Genomic DNA, 14020 nt, shown 5'->3' on the forward strand with positions numbered 1-14020 from the left:
GTTGGTCACCATAATCACAATTGAACATTGATATTTGAAGACGTAATTGTAATTGAAAAATTGTAATTGACCCCATCCCCGGTGTGACAGAATAAGTGTGTGATGTCCAGGGCTTGGTCAAAGTCACATTTGTTTTTAATGTATTTTACAACTGATTTAGGATATTATTATTATTATTATTAGAGATGCTAACATAAAGTTAACACAAGAGGAAGGTTAACTTTAATTTTACCTTCAAGTTATTTATTTCAGGCTCAGTAATTGTGATTAATTGTTGATCAACTTTAGTAATTGAGAACATAATTGCAATTGACTTTCTGAGGATAAAAAATAATAATAACAATAATCATAATTTAGTTGTAAATGAACATGTATCATTGAAGAAGTAATTGTAATTGAAACATGTAATTGACCCCAACCCTGTAGAATAGCTGTGTGATGTCCAGGGCTTGGTATAAAGTCACATGAGGTACTCGGGCTCGGGTGAGGACGGGTTGTCGCTGGTGGAACCCGCTTCATGGTAACAGTTCTCACCGGACAGTTTCTCACACTTTAACTTGTAGGCGTCCCGCTCGCGCATCAGTCTGCTGAGCTCGTGCTTCAGATGCTCCACCTGCGTCACCAGGCTGGTCTTCTCGTGCTCCAGGACGTGCTTCTGCTGCACGCGCTTGTAGCGGCAGGACTGCGCGTAGCCGCGGTTTTTCAGGGTCCGACGCTTCTGCTTCAGACGCATCACCTCGTCCTTGCTGAGGCCCCTGAGGAGCCGGTTCAGCTCCCGGACGGACATGGACACCAGCTGGTCGTCGGAGAAGTGCGCGTCTGCACTGGAGGAGCGCCGGTGGTGGTGGTGGTGGTGGTTGTGGTGGTGGGGAGGCTGGAGCGGGTGGTGCGCACCGGTCACCTGCTGCTGGTCCTCGGGGGACTCCGGGGACGTGAGCTCCGTCTCGTCCTTCAGATAGGGCTCTGGGCAGTTGATGCCCTGCATGTCGGGCAGGCCCGGGTACTGCTGCACGGGCTCGGACAGGTGACCGTACCCCTCGTAATCACTCTGGAAATGCGGGGCCATGTGGCCGTGGGGCGCACTGGGGTGTCCCTGCGGGGCCGTGACCCCGATCAGGGCCTCCACTGCGTCTTCGGGTGTCAGACCAAAAGTTTGAGGGTACATCTGCTGAGGGTACCCACCGTTGTTAGGTATCCAAAAGTGGTCGTTCCCCGGGTTGTTCCTCTGCTCGTTGGGGACCAGGTTGGGGGACGAGGGGACCGAGTTGCAGGGCGTGCTGCCCGGGGTGGAGGACACCGAGTCCGGTCTCTGGATCTGGCTGCACGGGCCGATGAAGGTGCGATCCAGACCGTGCACCGTCTCTTTCTTCACACCGAACTTCATCAAGTCAAATTCACTGACGAAATCCATGGCGGTGGGTTTGTGGGGTCCCTTGGTGTGTGCGTGCGCCTCAGCGGTCATAATACGCACGTCCGACTCTTCGTCAAGAAGCTCCAAAGGTCCACTGATCTGTCATGGAGTCAGATCAGGTTAATAAAACATAAACACTGCTGAACTTTGAGCAAAGCCCACGGATAAGTGTTGTTTTTTTGTAAATAATAATAAGAAAAATCAGCTCCCACCTTCTGTTTCTGTGTGTAAATCAGCGCCTCGCACCGGGTTTGGACTCTACAGCGATCATGTGAAGGTCCGCTCGTGCCAAAGACCCGCACGCACCTCTGGCTGCAGGGGAGACGTGCACTTTCCTCATAAAGCAGCACTGGCCTGATGTCACGCCTTCCGGACTACACCTCCACACAGCTCTCCAATGGAAACGCGCAGAAGGTGATTTACATAATAGCAGAGAGAGAGAGAGAGAGAGAGAGAGAGAGTCCCCCTCCCCACCATAGAGCCGTGATAGACTATCATTTGACCTGAACCCATAAACTCCTGCACACACAGGGAGAACTCCTTTATTTCGACGTTTTGCATGACAACAGTTCACCAGATTTGATCAGATGTGCATCGATTAATACGCAAACTCACAAGCAAATACCTTCTAAATGTCCTAAAACTCGTGTTGGACTTATTTTCATTGACTTTTGGCCTGCATTTTAATTTTACAATATTTAAATTAGCTTGGAAACGTGTTACATTGCAAATCCTGACACAGGTCAGACTGGATGGTCTAATTTAATTGTAAAGACAGTGAAGCAGGTTAGAATATCTGCTCTACAAACTGATGTTTTCATCACTCACAGCGAAATGCTCACATCTTGTGGCTAAGCATCTACACTACAGGACTCTAAAAAGGATAAGGCTGTGAAATCAGTGTTTTTAGTTAAACATAAGAAGCAAATGCAGTGGTATGAATAGAAAGGACGCCTTCCAACATAAAATATATAAAACTGTAATTCCAATTGAGCAAAAGTTAGAGAGAATCCTTCTCCTCCTTTTGTACATTTAAACCTATTGCAACTTATGAAGTCCATCACTTTGTTTTGTTTTTTAACACTAAAACTATTATTCTTCTTATTATTATTATCATTAAGGTTTTTGGTGCAATAGTACAAGTAGACCTTACTAGTGAAGCAAAAGCTAATATGTTAAGGCATTTATTCAGATAACTGTTTTTCAGGAAATGTACTTTGATCTCCTGACATGTTTCGACTGTCAAGTGCCAATCTTCTTCAAAGATGTCTGCTGATTGCTTGGATGTTTCCTTGACTTGCACGTAATAATTCCAGCAAGTTCCAAAAAGAAGTTGAATCGTGACACTACGTTACAGATTAGACACCCTCATCAAAGGTGGCCAGCTACAGGGTGATCAAGCCTGAGCTTGCATCCCATAATGGTTTCCCACTATCTCCAAATGCTGCTTTGGGAGACTTCACACTGGGTCTGTGCACTTTGATCCTTTTCTCCCACTACTTTTGGCTCCGACTGCGCGTATCCAAACAGTCCGTTGTACAGATGTAGCAACCATCACAGCAAACGGCTAGAGCGATAAACATGGCTCTCTTCTTTTTCACTCTTCTTAAAGTTATGGAGTGCTGACTTCTGTTGGAAAGAACATTTCTCAGCGCGACACACAGTCCTACACTGGACGCCTCCATATTTACTTCACTAAACACCATAAGGTCATTGGTCACCTTAGGACCTCTGCTGCGCATGCGCATCACTTCAGAGTCACAATCTGTTCATACTCCAAACTGATTGAAGACGCATTTAATATGTATTAGATACGACCACACACAAAAATTTGAGTTTTTGAAAAAATCAAAATTATGCATTAAGATCTGCAGTGTGAACGTAGTGACAGTGTACTGTATTATGTAGCCCAAGATGTAACGGTATTTAGATCAGCTGGACAGCGGAGTGATATGAATTTGTAAGAAGTTCCTGTGCGTTGTTGCCCTATATCAGCACTCTTGCATTGTCTGTAGTTCAATCAAATCCCGCATTCGGAACTGTTGTATAATAATTGATAATATCACTGATATTACATTACATCAGTGACGTGCCGTGAGCACTAGGGTTGGGTAGGCAGGGCATTCCAAATCGAGACCACCAATGTCAACACCAATGACAGTTTCATTTGTTTCTGCTGGCAAGTGTTAATTCAATTCAATTCAATTCAATTCAACTTTATTTGTATAGCGCAATTTACAACAACGTCATCTCAATGCGCTTATCAAAATATAAAATTCATAATAAGAAAGAAAAAACCCAACAAGATCCACATGAACAAGTATTTAGCCATCTAACAAAATCAACATCATAAAACACCATTAAAGAAAAATAAATAATTATTTAATATAGCCTCCATACTCTCCCAACAAGATATATCTCATGACACGACAGCACATCCGTTGTTTGTGTTGGAAACACAGAAACACGGAGAAAATGACAACAACAACTCAGAACAGCCTCAGTGAGGCGCATCCACAAAGCCAGTCCTTCCCTTCACTGTGGAAAATACGAACAATTTTCTGACCTTACCTTAGCTGAAGGTCTGGTAGCTCAGGTGTTGGTCTCCCATCTTTTAAAAGCTGTAATTTTTCCTCAAAAAAAAGGTTCTTTATCGTGTCTAGCGCTGTCATCCTGACTGTAGTGTTATCCCGCCCACTAGCTAGAGATCGTAGCGCGGTCACGTGATATTAATTCACTAACGCACTGTGAACTTAGGTATAGCATTTAGCATAGCACGTCCAAAGGCAGCTCTCTATGCTGCCTTTGAATGTGAATGGTTGTCATCTTGGGGAAATGACTGTGCATGCGCAAACACATAAAAACACGCAATGGGAACAGAGGCAGAGCAGCAACGTGCCTTTGAGAAAGGGTGTGGCCTTCTCCTGCCTTACAGCGGTTAGGAAATAGCGATGTTTAGCAATTTGGTCTATGAAAAGCACAAAATGCTGACACTTTCAAACTTATAGGTATTGTAGGCTATCGGAAATTAAAAAATAAATAATTTATAATTATATTATAATTATAACAAATAATCAAAATATCAATTCACCCTTGGGTAGGCACTGACTACCTTGCTAAACCTGACTGCACGTCACTGCATTACATCACCGGTTTGAATCTCACCCGGGCCATCACTGTGTGTTGTTGCAAGTCCCTTAACCACCAACTGCTCCCAACTGCTCGTCAGGCATGGGTCAATGCAGAGAACAAATTTCATACATGTGTAAACATATATAACAATAAATAAAGGTGAAAGCCCCTGATTATATCATTATTATAATTATTTATGCTCAGACTACTTTCCATAGCTCTCTCCTCTCCTTTAGGTCATTGTGTATTGATGCTTTCTGTTCTGTATACACAACAGCCTTCCCTCATAGACATGTAGTTCTGTGTGTTACCACAGCTGTTTTGTAAACACATAGGCGTTATTGAAAAGTGCTCTCCACTTACCTTCTGAGCACAGATAAGAGAATGGAGAAAACAGGTAGCATTAAGAGAAAAGCTGTGGCCCGACACCATAAGGCTGAAGTCATGATCGCAGGTGAACAACTCAGGTAAGAGGGAAAAGTTTGTGGGTTGTTTGATCTACTGCAGAAAACAGGGCTTTTCCAACTTCTATGAGTCTCTGTGTGTGTAAGGAATGTACATTTTATCTAAACACTTCATTGAGGTTGAAACTTCACGATGGAAAACTGATCAAGGAGAGACGCTACCACCTGCGAACATATCCCAACTGTTTCGTGGCAGAGGAGCTCATTGATTGGCTGGTGAACCATAAGGAAGCTATTGATCGAGCCACAGCTGTGTGTCTCATGCAGCACCTCATGGACCACGACATCGTTCACCACGGTAAGACGGCACATAATGACCATGGCCTCATTTATCAATCTGAGCGTACGATGTGTGTTTGACCATTTTCAAGCAAGCTTCGGTATTTATCAATGCTGACGTGATCGTACGCTACGATCAGATCTCACGTCAGGTCTGAGTTTGTGTACGATAATCTAACTGAAAATAAAGTATTAAACAAGCCTCCACTGTCATTTAAACATTAGCAGACATGAATTCGGAACAGATCTAAATTAATTATTAAAACAATTAAACTAAATAAAATGAATTTTATTTACTGATACCACTTTTTTGGTTTTTCTTTCACAGAAAATCTAATAACCCTGCTAATAAACTCTGCTACTAAGCAGGAGCACTATTTAAATGTCAATAGTTCCTTAAACTTTCACAAATGCGCTACAGTATTTAATCAGTAATGTGATGAATTATAGGTGAAATTGGCTGAAGGCATAACAAATGCAGACAAGGGACAACATTTACTAATTTTAAGGCTTTTTATTAGCGTTTCTATTGTTCATTTCTTTTAATGTGATATTCATTGCCTAAAGTGTGCGGAGTGAGGTTGATAAACGTCATATTTCCGTGTGTCTCCTGGATCTCAGTTGTGAAGTTGTTCTAAGCGCACACAGGGGGGCAGACGTCAACTGCTCAGTAGCTGATTCTCTTCCACATAGCATTTAAATGCGCTTCTTAAATTCCAGTCTTCACACGTTCAACAAGCACATCTTTGTTTTGCTCCACCTCAGTTGTGAAGATGCCGATTTTCATCTTGGAAAAGCTTCTTTTCTTGTTTGACCTCAGTGGGCGGGGCCTCCGAAAAACAGGAGGATGTAACAAGTTAATGACGATCAAATTCAGCCGTCGTATTTATCAACACCCGATCATTTGTACGCTGGGATTGGTTAGATATGAATGTTTCATGAATCACACGTTGGTCCTGTCGTACGACACAATGTGAGCTCAGATTTACACCCATCTTCATGCAAGGTTGATAAATGAGGGTCCGTGAGTGTGAACGAAACTGAATGCTTTTACCTTGTGTTTTCATATAGTATTGGATAAGCAGCCTGTGTTCAAGGACGCCAATCTGCTGTACCGCTTTCGTAAGGACGACGGCACATTTCCCTTCAACACGGAGGTGAAAATCTTCATGCGAGGACAACGACTGTATGAACAGTAAGAACAAGAAAAACCTAAGCCAAAAAAGTAGGGGTGGGAGTTCACGATATATATACATATATGTATATGTATACTATAGTATGCACGGTGGGCACACTAGCCATACTCAACCGCCCCATGCATTGTGAGCACAAAAATCAAACATCCCCTTTTCAAAACAAAAGCATCTCTTCTTCTGTTCTATCATTTTTTGTTTTTTTTAACTCTTATGAAAATGGGGCTCTTGTTTTGAAGTTAACCGGAAGTTTTGTCAGTAGCACAATGGAGGGTCTTTGGAAAACTCTGAAATGTCGGCATGAAATGTGTCTACGTGAGTTTTATGGATCAAAATTCACGTTGGTCTACTCTACTTGGTCGCGGTCAAAGTGACCAAATAGAATGTTGATATTTTACTTGGTCACTTTTTCACTTCAAATGTTTTGAGAACTTTCAAAGGTGGAGAATCAACAGAGATATTTAGCCTCAATGTGGTTCAGGTTTATGTAGGATCCAAATACATCTTGGGAAACTTGGAAGTATACTTCAATGGGAACACTTATCCTAACCATACTAATAGTATATATTAGACAGTATATACTCATTAAGTTTGTAGTGTATAGTACGGAGTGCGACATTTAAAACACAGCCATGGACTTTGTCTCCAGCGATGAAAAGACTCACCTGGGACAAATGTAGCAGCGATGGAAAGGGATGCTTCAACCCTCCAAAGATAAAAACTTATATCATTGAGGATAGATCTTGTATCTTTTTAATATCGCAATATATTGTTGCAAGAAATATCATCGTTCCTGTACTAAAAACTTAATATTAGCTGAGATAAATATAATGCATCTTCTTTAGGAGAACAGTTTGACACATGTATGATCCATCTAATTACTGACTTTCCATGTGTTTCTCAGTCTAATTGCAGACAAGAACTCGATTCTCAGGTTGAGAGAAGAGCATGGTGTTTCATATCACCGCTCATTCCCTGGCTGCCAGTTCATTGACTGGCTCCTTCAGAACGGAGAGACAGAGAGCCGGCGTCAGGGCCTGGAGCTGAGCCGAGCCCTGCAGGAGCATGGCATCATTCAGCATGGTGAGAGGAAGCATCTATGCCAGCAGTGAGATTGTTCCAATCCAAAACAAAAAAACCTTGACTGTGAAAACGTAGTCTTTACACTCACAAATCCCCCTCTGTGTGTGTTCCTTCCTTTTCTCTCAAAAACCATCATCAGTCACAAAGAAGCATGATTTCTTTGACAGCGGCTTGCTCTATCAGTTCTGCATTAATTTTCGCCGGCGCAGGCGTCTTTCTGAGCTGCTCAATGAAAGCGAGCAAGACAACGATGACAGCGTAGTGGCCTCAGCACAAAACGACCACCACCTCGACAGTCCGTTTGTTGTACACAAAAGCCTTCAAGGGCGAAACAACGCTTTCCAGTCAGGTACAAGAAATTATGAGGATGTTCCTACTTTTAAATCTATGGTTTTTAAATATGTTGTAAATTATATTTTTTGACACAGAAGGATCCCACAAAGACCTAAAGCAGCTTACCAGTGGGAGAAGAGGCAGCTTGAACGCCCTCCAGCTTCACTCTGATGGATTCCCTTCTCTTCCAGTTGCAGTCGTGAAATTTAATCCTAAATCAGGCAAGTGCTCAAAATTAATACTGTATTTATTGATTTATTCAGACAACAGTTTTTCAGGAAATTAACTTTGATCTCCTGACATGTTTCGAATGTCAACTGCCAGTCTTCTTCAGAGGCGTCTGCTGATCGCTTTAATGTTTCCTTTACTTCCGTGTAACAATTTCAGCAAGTTCATTTTGTTGTCTTGTTGAATATAATGTTAAGGTTTCATTTATTCAGACAACTTTTTTTCAGGAGGTTTACTTTTATCTCTGGACGTGTTTTGACTGCTGAACTGCAGTCTTCCTCAGAGGCATCTGCTGATCGCTTTGATGTGTCCTTATATGTTGTAACTGGGCCCCAAGGATGGGGAAAGAAAAGGCACAACAGGAAAATCTCAATTCTGCAATATTTGACCACTGGCCACGCCCAGTAACAACTTATAAGGACTCATCAAAGCAATCAGCAGACACCTCTGAGGATGACTGGCAGTTCAACAGTTGAAACAAGTCAGGAGATCAACGTAAACTTCCTGAAAAAAGTTGCCTGAACAAATAAAATCTTAAGATATGCAATTATTGTAGTTAGTAAACACTTTTTCATAGTGGTTAACTTGTTGCTCTGTTTTGTTCTGGCTTCTATCTGTCTGTCTGTTTGTCTGTCTGTCTATCTATCTGTCTTCTATCTGTCTGTCTGTCTATCTATCTATCTATCTATCTATCTATCTATCTATCTATCTATCTATCTATCTATCTGTCTGTCTGTCTGTCTGTCTGTCTGTCTGTCTGTCTGTCTGTCTGTCTGTCTGTCTGTCTGTCTGTCTGTCTGTCTGTCTGTCTGTCTGTCTGTCTGTCTGTCTGTCTGTCTATCTATCTATCTATCTATCTATCTATCTATCTATCTATCTATCTATCTATCTATCTATCTATCTATCTATCTATCTATCTATCTATCTATCTATCACACAATTGCATCAGATTATTTGCTTCTCACTCTGTGATGCCAGGCTTGGATTCACATGTTTGACCATAAACGCCATTACATGAAATTATCTTCTCACTGATTTTGCAACTAGCATCAGAACAGGGCAGTTTTGGCACATCTAATTGTATCACAAGTGTTTGTAGAAGCAGTCTACCCAGGAGCTTAAAAAGTAACTAAAACCCAAAACCTCTTTTTATCTGCTGGAAAAAAACATATTTTGGTATTACTGTAAGTAGTGCTGTTGATTGATTGATCCTGGTCCAACTCTCAACATTTCGGTCAAGGTATTTCAATTTGGCATGTTTTGTTGTAAAATGTCAGAGTGACTGCCCTATATGGGTTGAAACCCAGCTATTACAATTGAATTTTGCAATTGGCTGAGTCACAACGAGGCACTGTTGGCTCCGCCCCTTTTATAAAAACTATCACCTGTGAGCTCTACAATCTGTGGTGAGTAGGTTGGACTGAGAAAATTGTGAATAGAGAGGTATAGTGAGTGTTAAGTAGCTAGTTAGCATAGCATAGATTTTTCTTTGTAGATTATATAGTATAGACTGGGCATGTCTTAACTGCTCCAGGAGCCACACCCATAATCAAGATTTTTTTTGTATTTGCCCCCCTTATATTAATAATAGTGGCTTAGATTTATGTAGAGCTTTTTTCAAGGAGACTCAAAGCGTGTTACAGAAACCATTATTCATTCACATCATTCATATCCATTCATACGAGTGGTAAGTCAGGAAAAAACGGGGGGGTTACTGTTATTACAATTTAATGTTCTAAATATGTGACTATATGTGTAACTGAATTAAATAATTGAGAAAAGGAGCTAATATTTTCACCAGCGGTTATTTATTTACATGTTTGTCTGTTAGCGAGGTCACATCAAAAGTACATAACAATTTTTTACCAATGTTTAATTGAAGACAGACCTTACGCCATGGAAGAGTCCAGTAAATTTTGTAGCGGATCTGTAACATTATACTGATTCTGGATCAGTTTGAAAATTAAATCATTGGGGAAATTTCTAAAAAAAATCACATTTTGATTTGTCGACTGATCTTAATGACTTTTAACCCACTTATGTCTGGTTGGTTCCTTAAATACCCCACAGAGTTACATCCCAATCCGATCTGGATTGCGCATTTGCGGTGATTTAAAAAAAAAAAAAAAATGGGCGTGCCCATACTGTATCTACAGGTCTGACTGTAGAAACTTCTCCCAATATCTGGCAACAACGATATTTGGCACTGGGCAGAGGCTTCTCTGAGTGCTTTTATTTAATGTGTATTATTTTACCTATTCCCCATACAGTGCGTATTTTGACAGGCTGGTAACAGGTTTGAAACAAACATTTAAAATAACACAGTTTCTTTCTTGTTTGATTTGTTTTGTTGAGTCTTTGTTTGTGAAATCATGCCAATATATAATTTTCTGACCTCACAGTGTTAAAAAGACGTGTTACATGTGAGGAGTTACTGTCACCAGGAGCACCATTCATTAAGAAAGTGCTGACGGTGAGTTTTTATTATGTAGGACTTTAATCAAGCTTTAAGTAATGTATGACGTTCACCATAGTTAATTGTATATTGAGTAGAAAACAGTCAATGTTGGGAAGAATTTCTGTTAATATCATTGTAGAATAGAATAAAAAAAGTTACCTGTGCTTTGATCATATACTGTAGGTGATTGGAGATGCTTTGGGTTGTGGCTTCATTGTCAGAGGTGTAGCTCCATGCTACGTGCAGGCTGTGGATCCTGGAAGTCCTGCAGCAGCTGCTGGAGTTCAGGTACAACCAGTTCATCGGAATAGAAATAATTCTGTAAATTGCATTAATGTGTCCCAAAGGAAAACAAGGCTTGTTACATGATGTTTCTTTTTAAATTATTATAATTGTAGGTGTGTCAGTTTGTGTGCCAGGTGAATGGACAGTGTGTCCTCTACCTGGACTACAGAACCGTCTCCAGACTGGTGATGACTGGACCTCGGACTCTTGTGCTCGAGGTTATGGAGCCACAGGAATAAAACCATTTGATTTACATTCTGTTTTTGTATACTAGTTGTGTAAAACAACTATTCAAATAAACTCCAATGCATAACAAAATATTCTCGGTCACTTGTCGTGACGGCTAACATTTGGAAAATTAAGAGCGACAGTAGATCAGATAGAAACGTCTTAAAATACACAATGGGTCATTCCATGTCATTTCAACAGTTTTTCAGGACTTTCAGGATTTTTACCAATTGTTCTTTAATAATTCAATTGGCACACTATAAATTTTTATTTTGATCATATGAATAATTTTTGAGATATGGTGACGGGGGTATGTGTATCATGTTTGTACAATATAATCATGTTTTTGTTACAATATTAAATCACATTTGTACAATATAATCACACTGTTTGTACAATATAATCACACTGTTTGTACAATATAATCATATTGTTTTTGTACACTATACTGTGTTTGTACAATATAATATGTTTGTACAATATAATCCTACTTTTTTACAGTATAATATCATGTTTGTACAATATAGTCATATTGTTCTTACACAATAATATCATTTTTATGAAAAATGTCATCTTTTTGTACAATAAAATATGTTTTTGTACAATGTAATCATATTTTTGTACAGAATAATATCATGTTCATACAATATATTCATATTTTCCTATTCACAAAGCTGGAGACAGACACCTATTCACAAACTACAGGCCAATCTCAATATTACCACAGTTCTCTAAAATATTAGAAAAAATATTTATAAATAGATATGATGGTTTTGAAGAAAAAAAATGAATTATTGACAGATAGGCAGTGTAGTTTCAGGAATAAACGATCAACATGACAAGCTCTAACAGATTTAATTGAAGAAATAACCAATAGTATTGATAAAACTGAATATACAATTGGAGTGTTCTTAGATCTTAAGAAGGAATTTGATACAGTTGACCACAGTATACTTATTAGAAAAATGGAAAAGTATGGTTTTAAGGGTATTGGATAAAAAGTGATTTATGTAATATAAAACAGTTTGTACAGACAACCCAGAACAAATCATGTTGAATACATATTAAATATGGGGTACCACAGGGGTTAGTTTTGGGACCGAAAATGTTCATAATTTATATCAATAATATTTGTATAGTAAGTGAAAAACTAAAATATGTGTTATTTGCAATTGATACCAATATGCTTTGTACTGATGTGGACTTGCAGCAGCTCTTGAGGATAGTCACTATGGAGATGTGTATATTAAAAAAATGGTTTGATCTCAATGAATTATCATTAAACCTAAATAAAACTAATTTTATGTTATTTGGAAATCAGAAAAAAAAATATAGATGTAAAAGTAAATATTGACAATAATAACATCAAAAGAGTGAACAAAGTCACATTTTTCAGTGTGATCTTGGACCACGGGACCTGTGGAAGTCACACTTTAAATACATTAAAGGGAAGTTGGCGAGAGCTATTTCTATTGCTGTCCTGGACAAAACGAGGCACATTCTTAATAAAAAAGCATTGCACACTCTTTATTGTACACTTGCTTTACCATATTTGAGTTACTGTCTAGAAGTTTGGGGACATACATACATGACGAACATCCAACCGTTATTCATAATGTAAAAAAGATCCATCAGACTGATACAGAATACAGAGAACACACAGATTTAAAACTCCAGATCTCATCTAACTTAAAACTGTCCAAATGATTTATAAAACAAGTAAAGGTTCACTTCCAAAAGGGTTGAAAACATTTTTAGAGAGAGAAGGGGAATATGATTTAAGAGGAAAACTACATTTCAAGATCCAATATGCTAGAACAACATTGAAAAACATGAGTAAAACAATATCAGGGGTAAATTATGGAACTGTCTAAAGGATGAAATAAAACAAAGCAACAACATAAACCAGTTTAAAAAGCTTTTAAAATCATATATTGTTAGTTTGTATAAGAAAGAAGAGTAACAATTTTACCTAGGACAGCAATAATGTGTATATCATGGTATAAAATATATTAACACTTAATAACATAATAAAAGGTTTTTTTTTAATTAATTTATATATTGCCACTAAATTTAATTGATGAAATTTGTGTTGTAAATATGAAATAGTATAATATTATTATGTACATACCATATACATTTATGTGTATGTATGTATACATGTTTGATATGAATGTATAAACTGTATGTATAAAACGTGCGGAATATATTTTGAATGTATATTGTGAAAATAGTAATACAAGTCAAATATTTTTTTGTGTGTGATATTATGTAGAGCAGGGGTTCTCAACTGGTCTCACCCTGTGACCCACATTTTGCCACGGTCAATAAATCGCGACCCAATTTTTTTTTAGAATTCAACCAACCAAATTTAGTTTTTCAAAAATAGCTGTTGAAAAAACACATATGTAATCTTTTTTTTAAAAACTTACATTTATACATTTTCCTGTGCGACATGCATTTCACAGCATGCCTGTCAAAAGAAAAGTTTCTTTAAAAATAAAAGGCATATTGAGTATTTGTTTATTTTTGACTAGCTGTCCGCGACCCACCCAGTACAGGTCGGTGACCCACTTTTGGGTCCCAACCCACCAATTGTGAATCGCTGATGTAGAGAACCTTGTTTTGTTTTTGTTGTGATGGGATAGGTTTATATAAGCTTTGCTTCAAACTACACTCTTTAGGTGGATGAATTGGTCAATTCAGTGTTTGTTCTGTACTTTTTTGTTTGTTTGTGAAGACCGCCAAAATAAAATTCAAATTTAATAAAAATTTTGTACAGTATAATAACATGTTTGTACAATACTATATAATCATATTGTTCTTTCAATATAGTATCACGTTTATAAAAAAATGTTTGTACAATATAATCATATTGTTTGTATAATATAATGCTCAAAAATATATTTTTCCATATAAACGGCGG

At 38.7% G+C, this 14020-nt stretch overlaps 2 protein-coding genes across 6 annotated transcripts; one reads left to right on the forward strand and one right to left on the reverse strand.

Moving 5' to 3' along the window:
* Nucleotides 1-327: 327 nt before the first annotated feature.
* Nucleotides 328-1749, reverse strand: mafbb (v-maf avian musculoaponeurotic fibrosarcoma oncogene homolog Bb). Of its 2 annotated transcripts, none has more exons than XM_028447475.1 (2): nt 1624-1749; nt 328-1510 (listed from the first exon to the last, which is right to left on the reverse strand). In XM_028447475.1, exon 2 carries the CDS (start codon nt 1460-1462, stop codon nt 461-463), a length of 1002 nt encoding a protein of 333 aa, XP_028303276.1. In that variant the 5' UTR covers nt 1463-1510; nt 1624-1749; the 3' UTR covers nt 328-460. The 2 variants fall into 2 exon arrangements, with proteins under 2 accessions (XP_028303276.1, XP_028303277.1); XM_028447476.1 differs by having other exon boundaries at nt 328-1505; nt 1624-1743.
* On the forward strand, nt 1689-11479 carry LOC114463723 (DEP domain-containing mTOR-interacting protein). Of its 4 annotated transcripts, XM_028447474.1 has the most exons (10): nt 1689-1825; nt 4920-5010; nt 5127-5305; nt 6358-6481; nt 7384-7562; nt 7702-7911; nt 7991-8116; nt 10526-10596; nt 10765-10869; nt 10980-11479. In XM_028447474.1, the coding sequence occupies exons 2-10, from the start codon at nt 4928-4930 to the stop codon at nt 11103-11105; spliced, it is 1203 nt and encodes a 400-aa protein (XP_028303275.1). In that variant the 5' UTR covers nt 1689-1825; nt 4920-4927; the 3' UTR covers nt 11106-11479. The 4 variants fall into 4 exon arrangements, with proteins under 4 accessions (XP_028303275.1, XP_028303271.1, XP_028303273.1 ...); XM_028447470.1 differs by lacking the exon at nt 1689-1825 and having other exon boundaries at nt 7994-8116; nt 10980-11478; XM_028447473.1 differs by lacking the exon at nt 1689-1825 and having other exon boundaries at nt 4923-5010; nt 5095-5305.
* The last annotated feature ends 2541 nt before the right edge of the window (nt 11480-14020 follow it).

Source organism: Gouania willdenowi, chromosome 5, assembly GCF_900634775.1.
Source record: "Gouania willdenowi chromosome 5, fGouWil2.1, whole genome shotgun sequence".
Lineage (NCBI taxonomy): Eukaryota > Metazoa > Chordata > Actinopteri > Blenniiformes > Gobiesocidae > Gouania > Gouania willdenowi.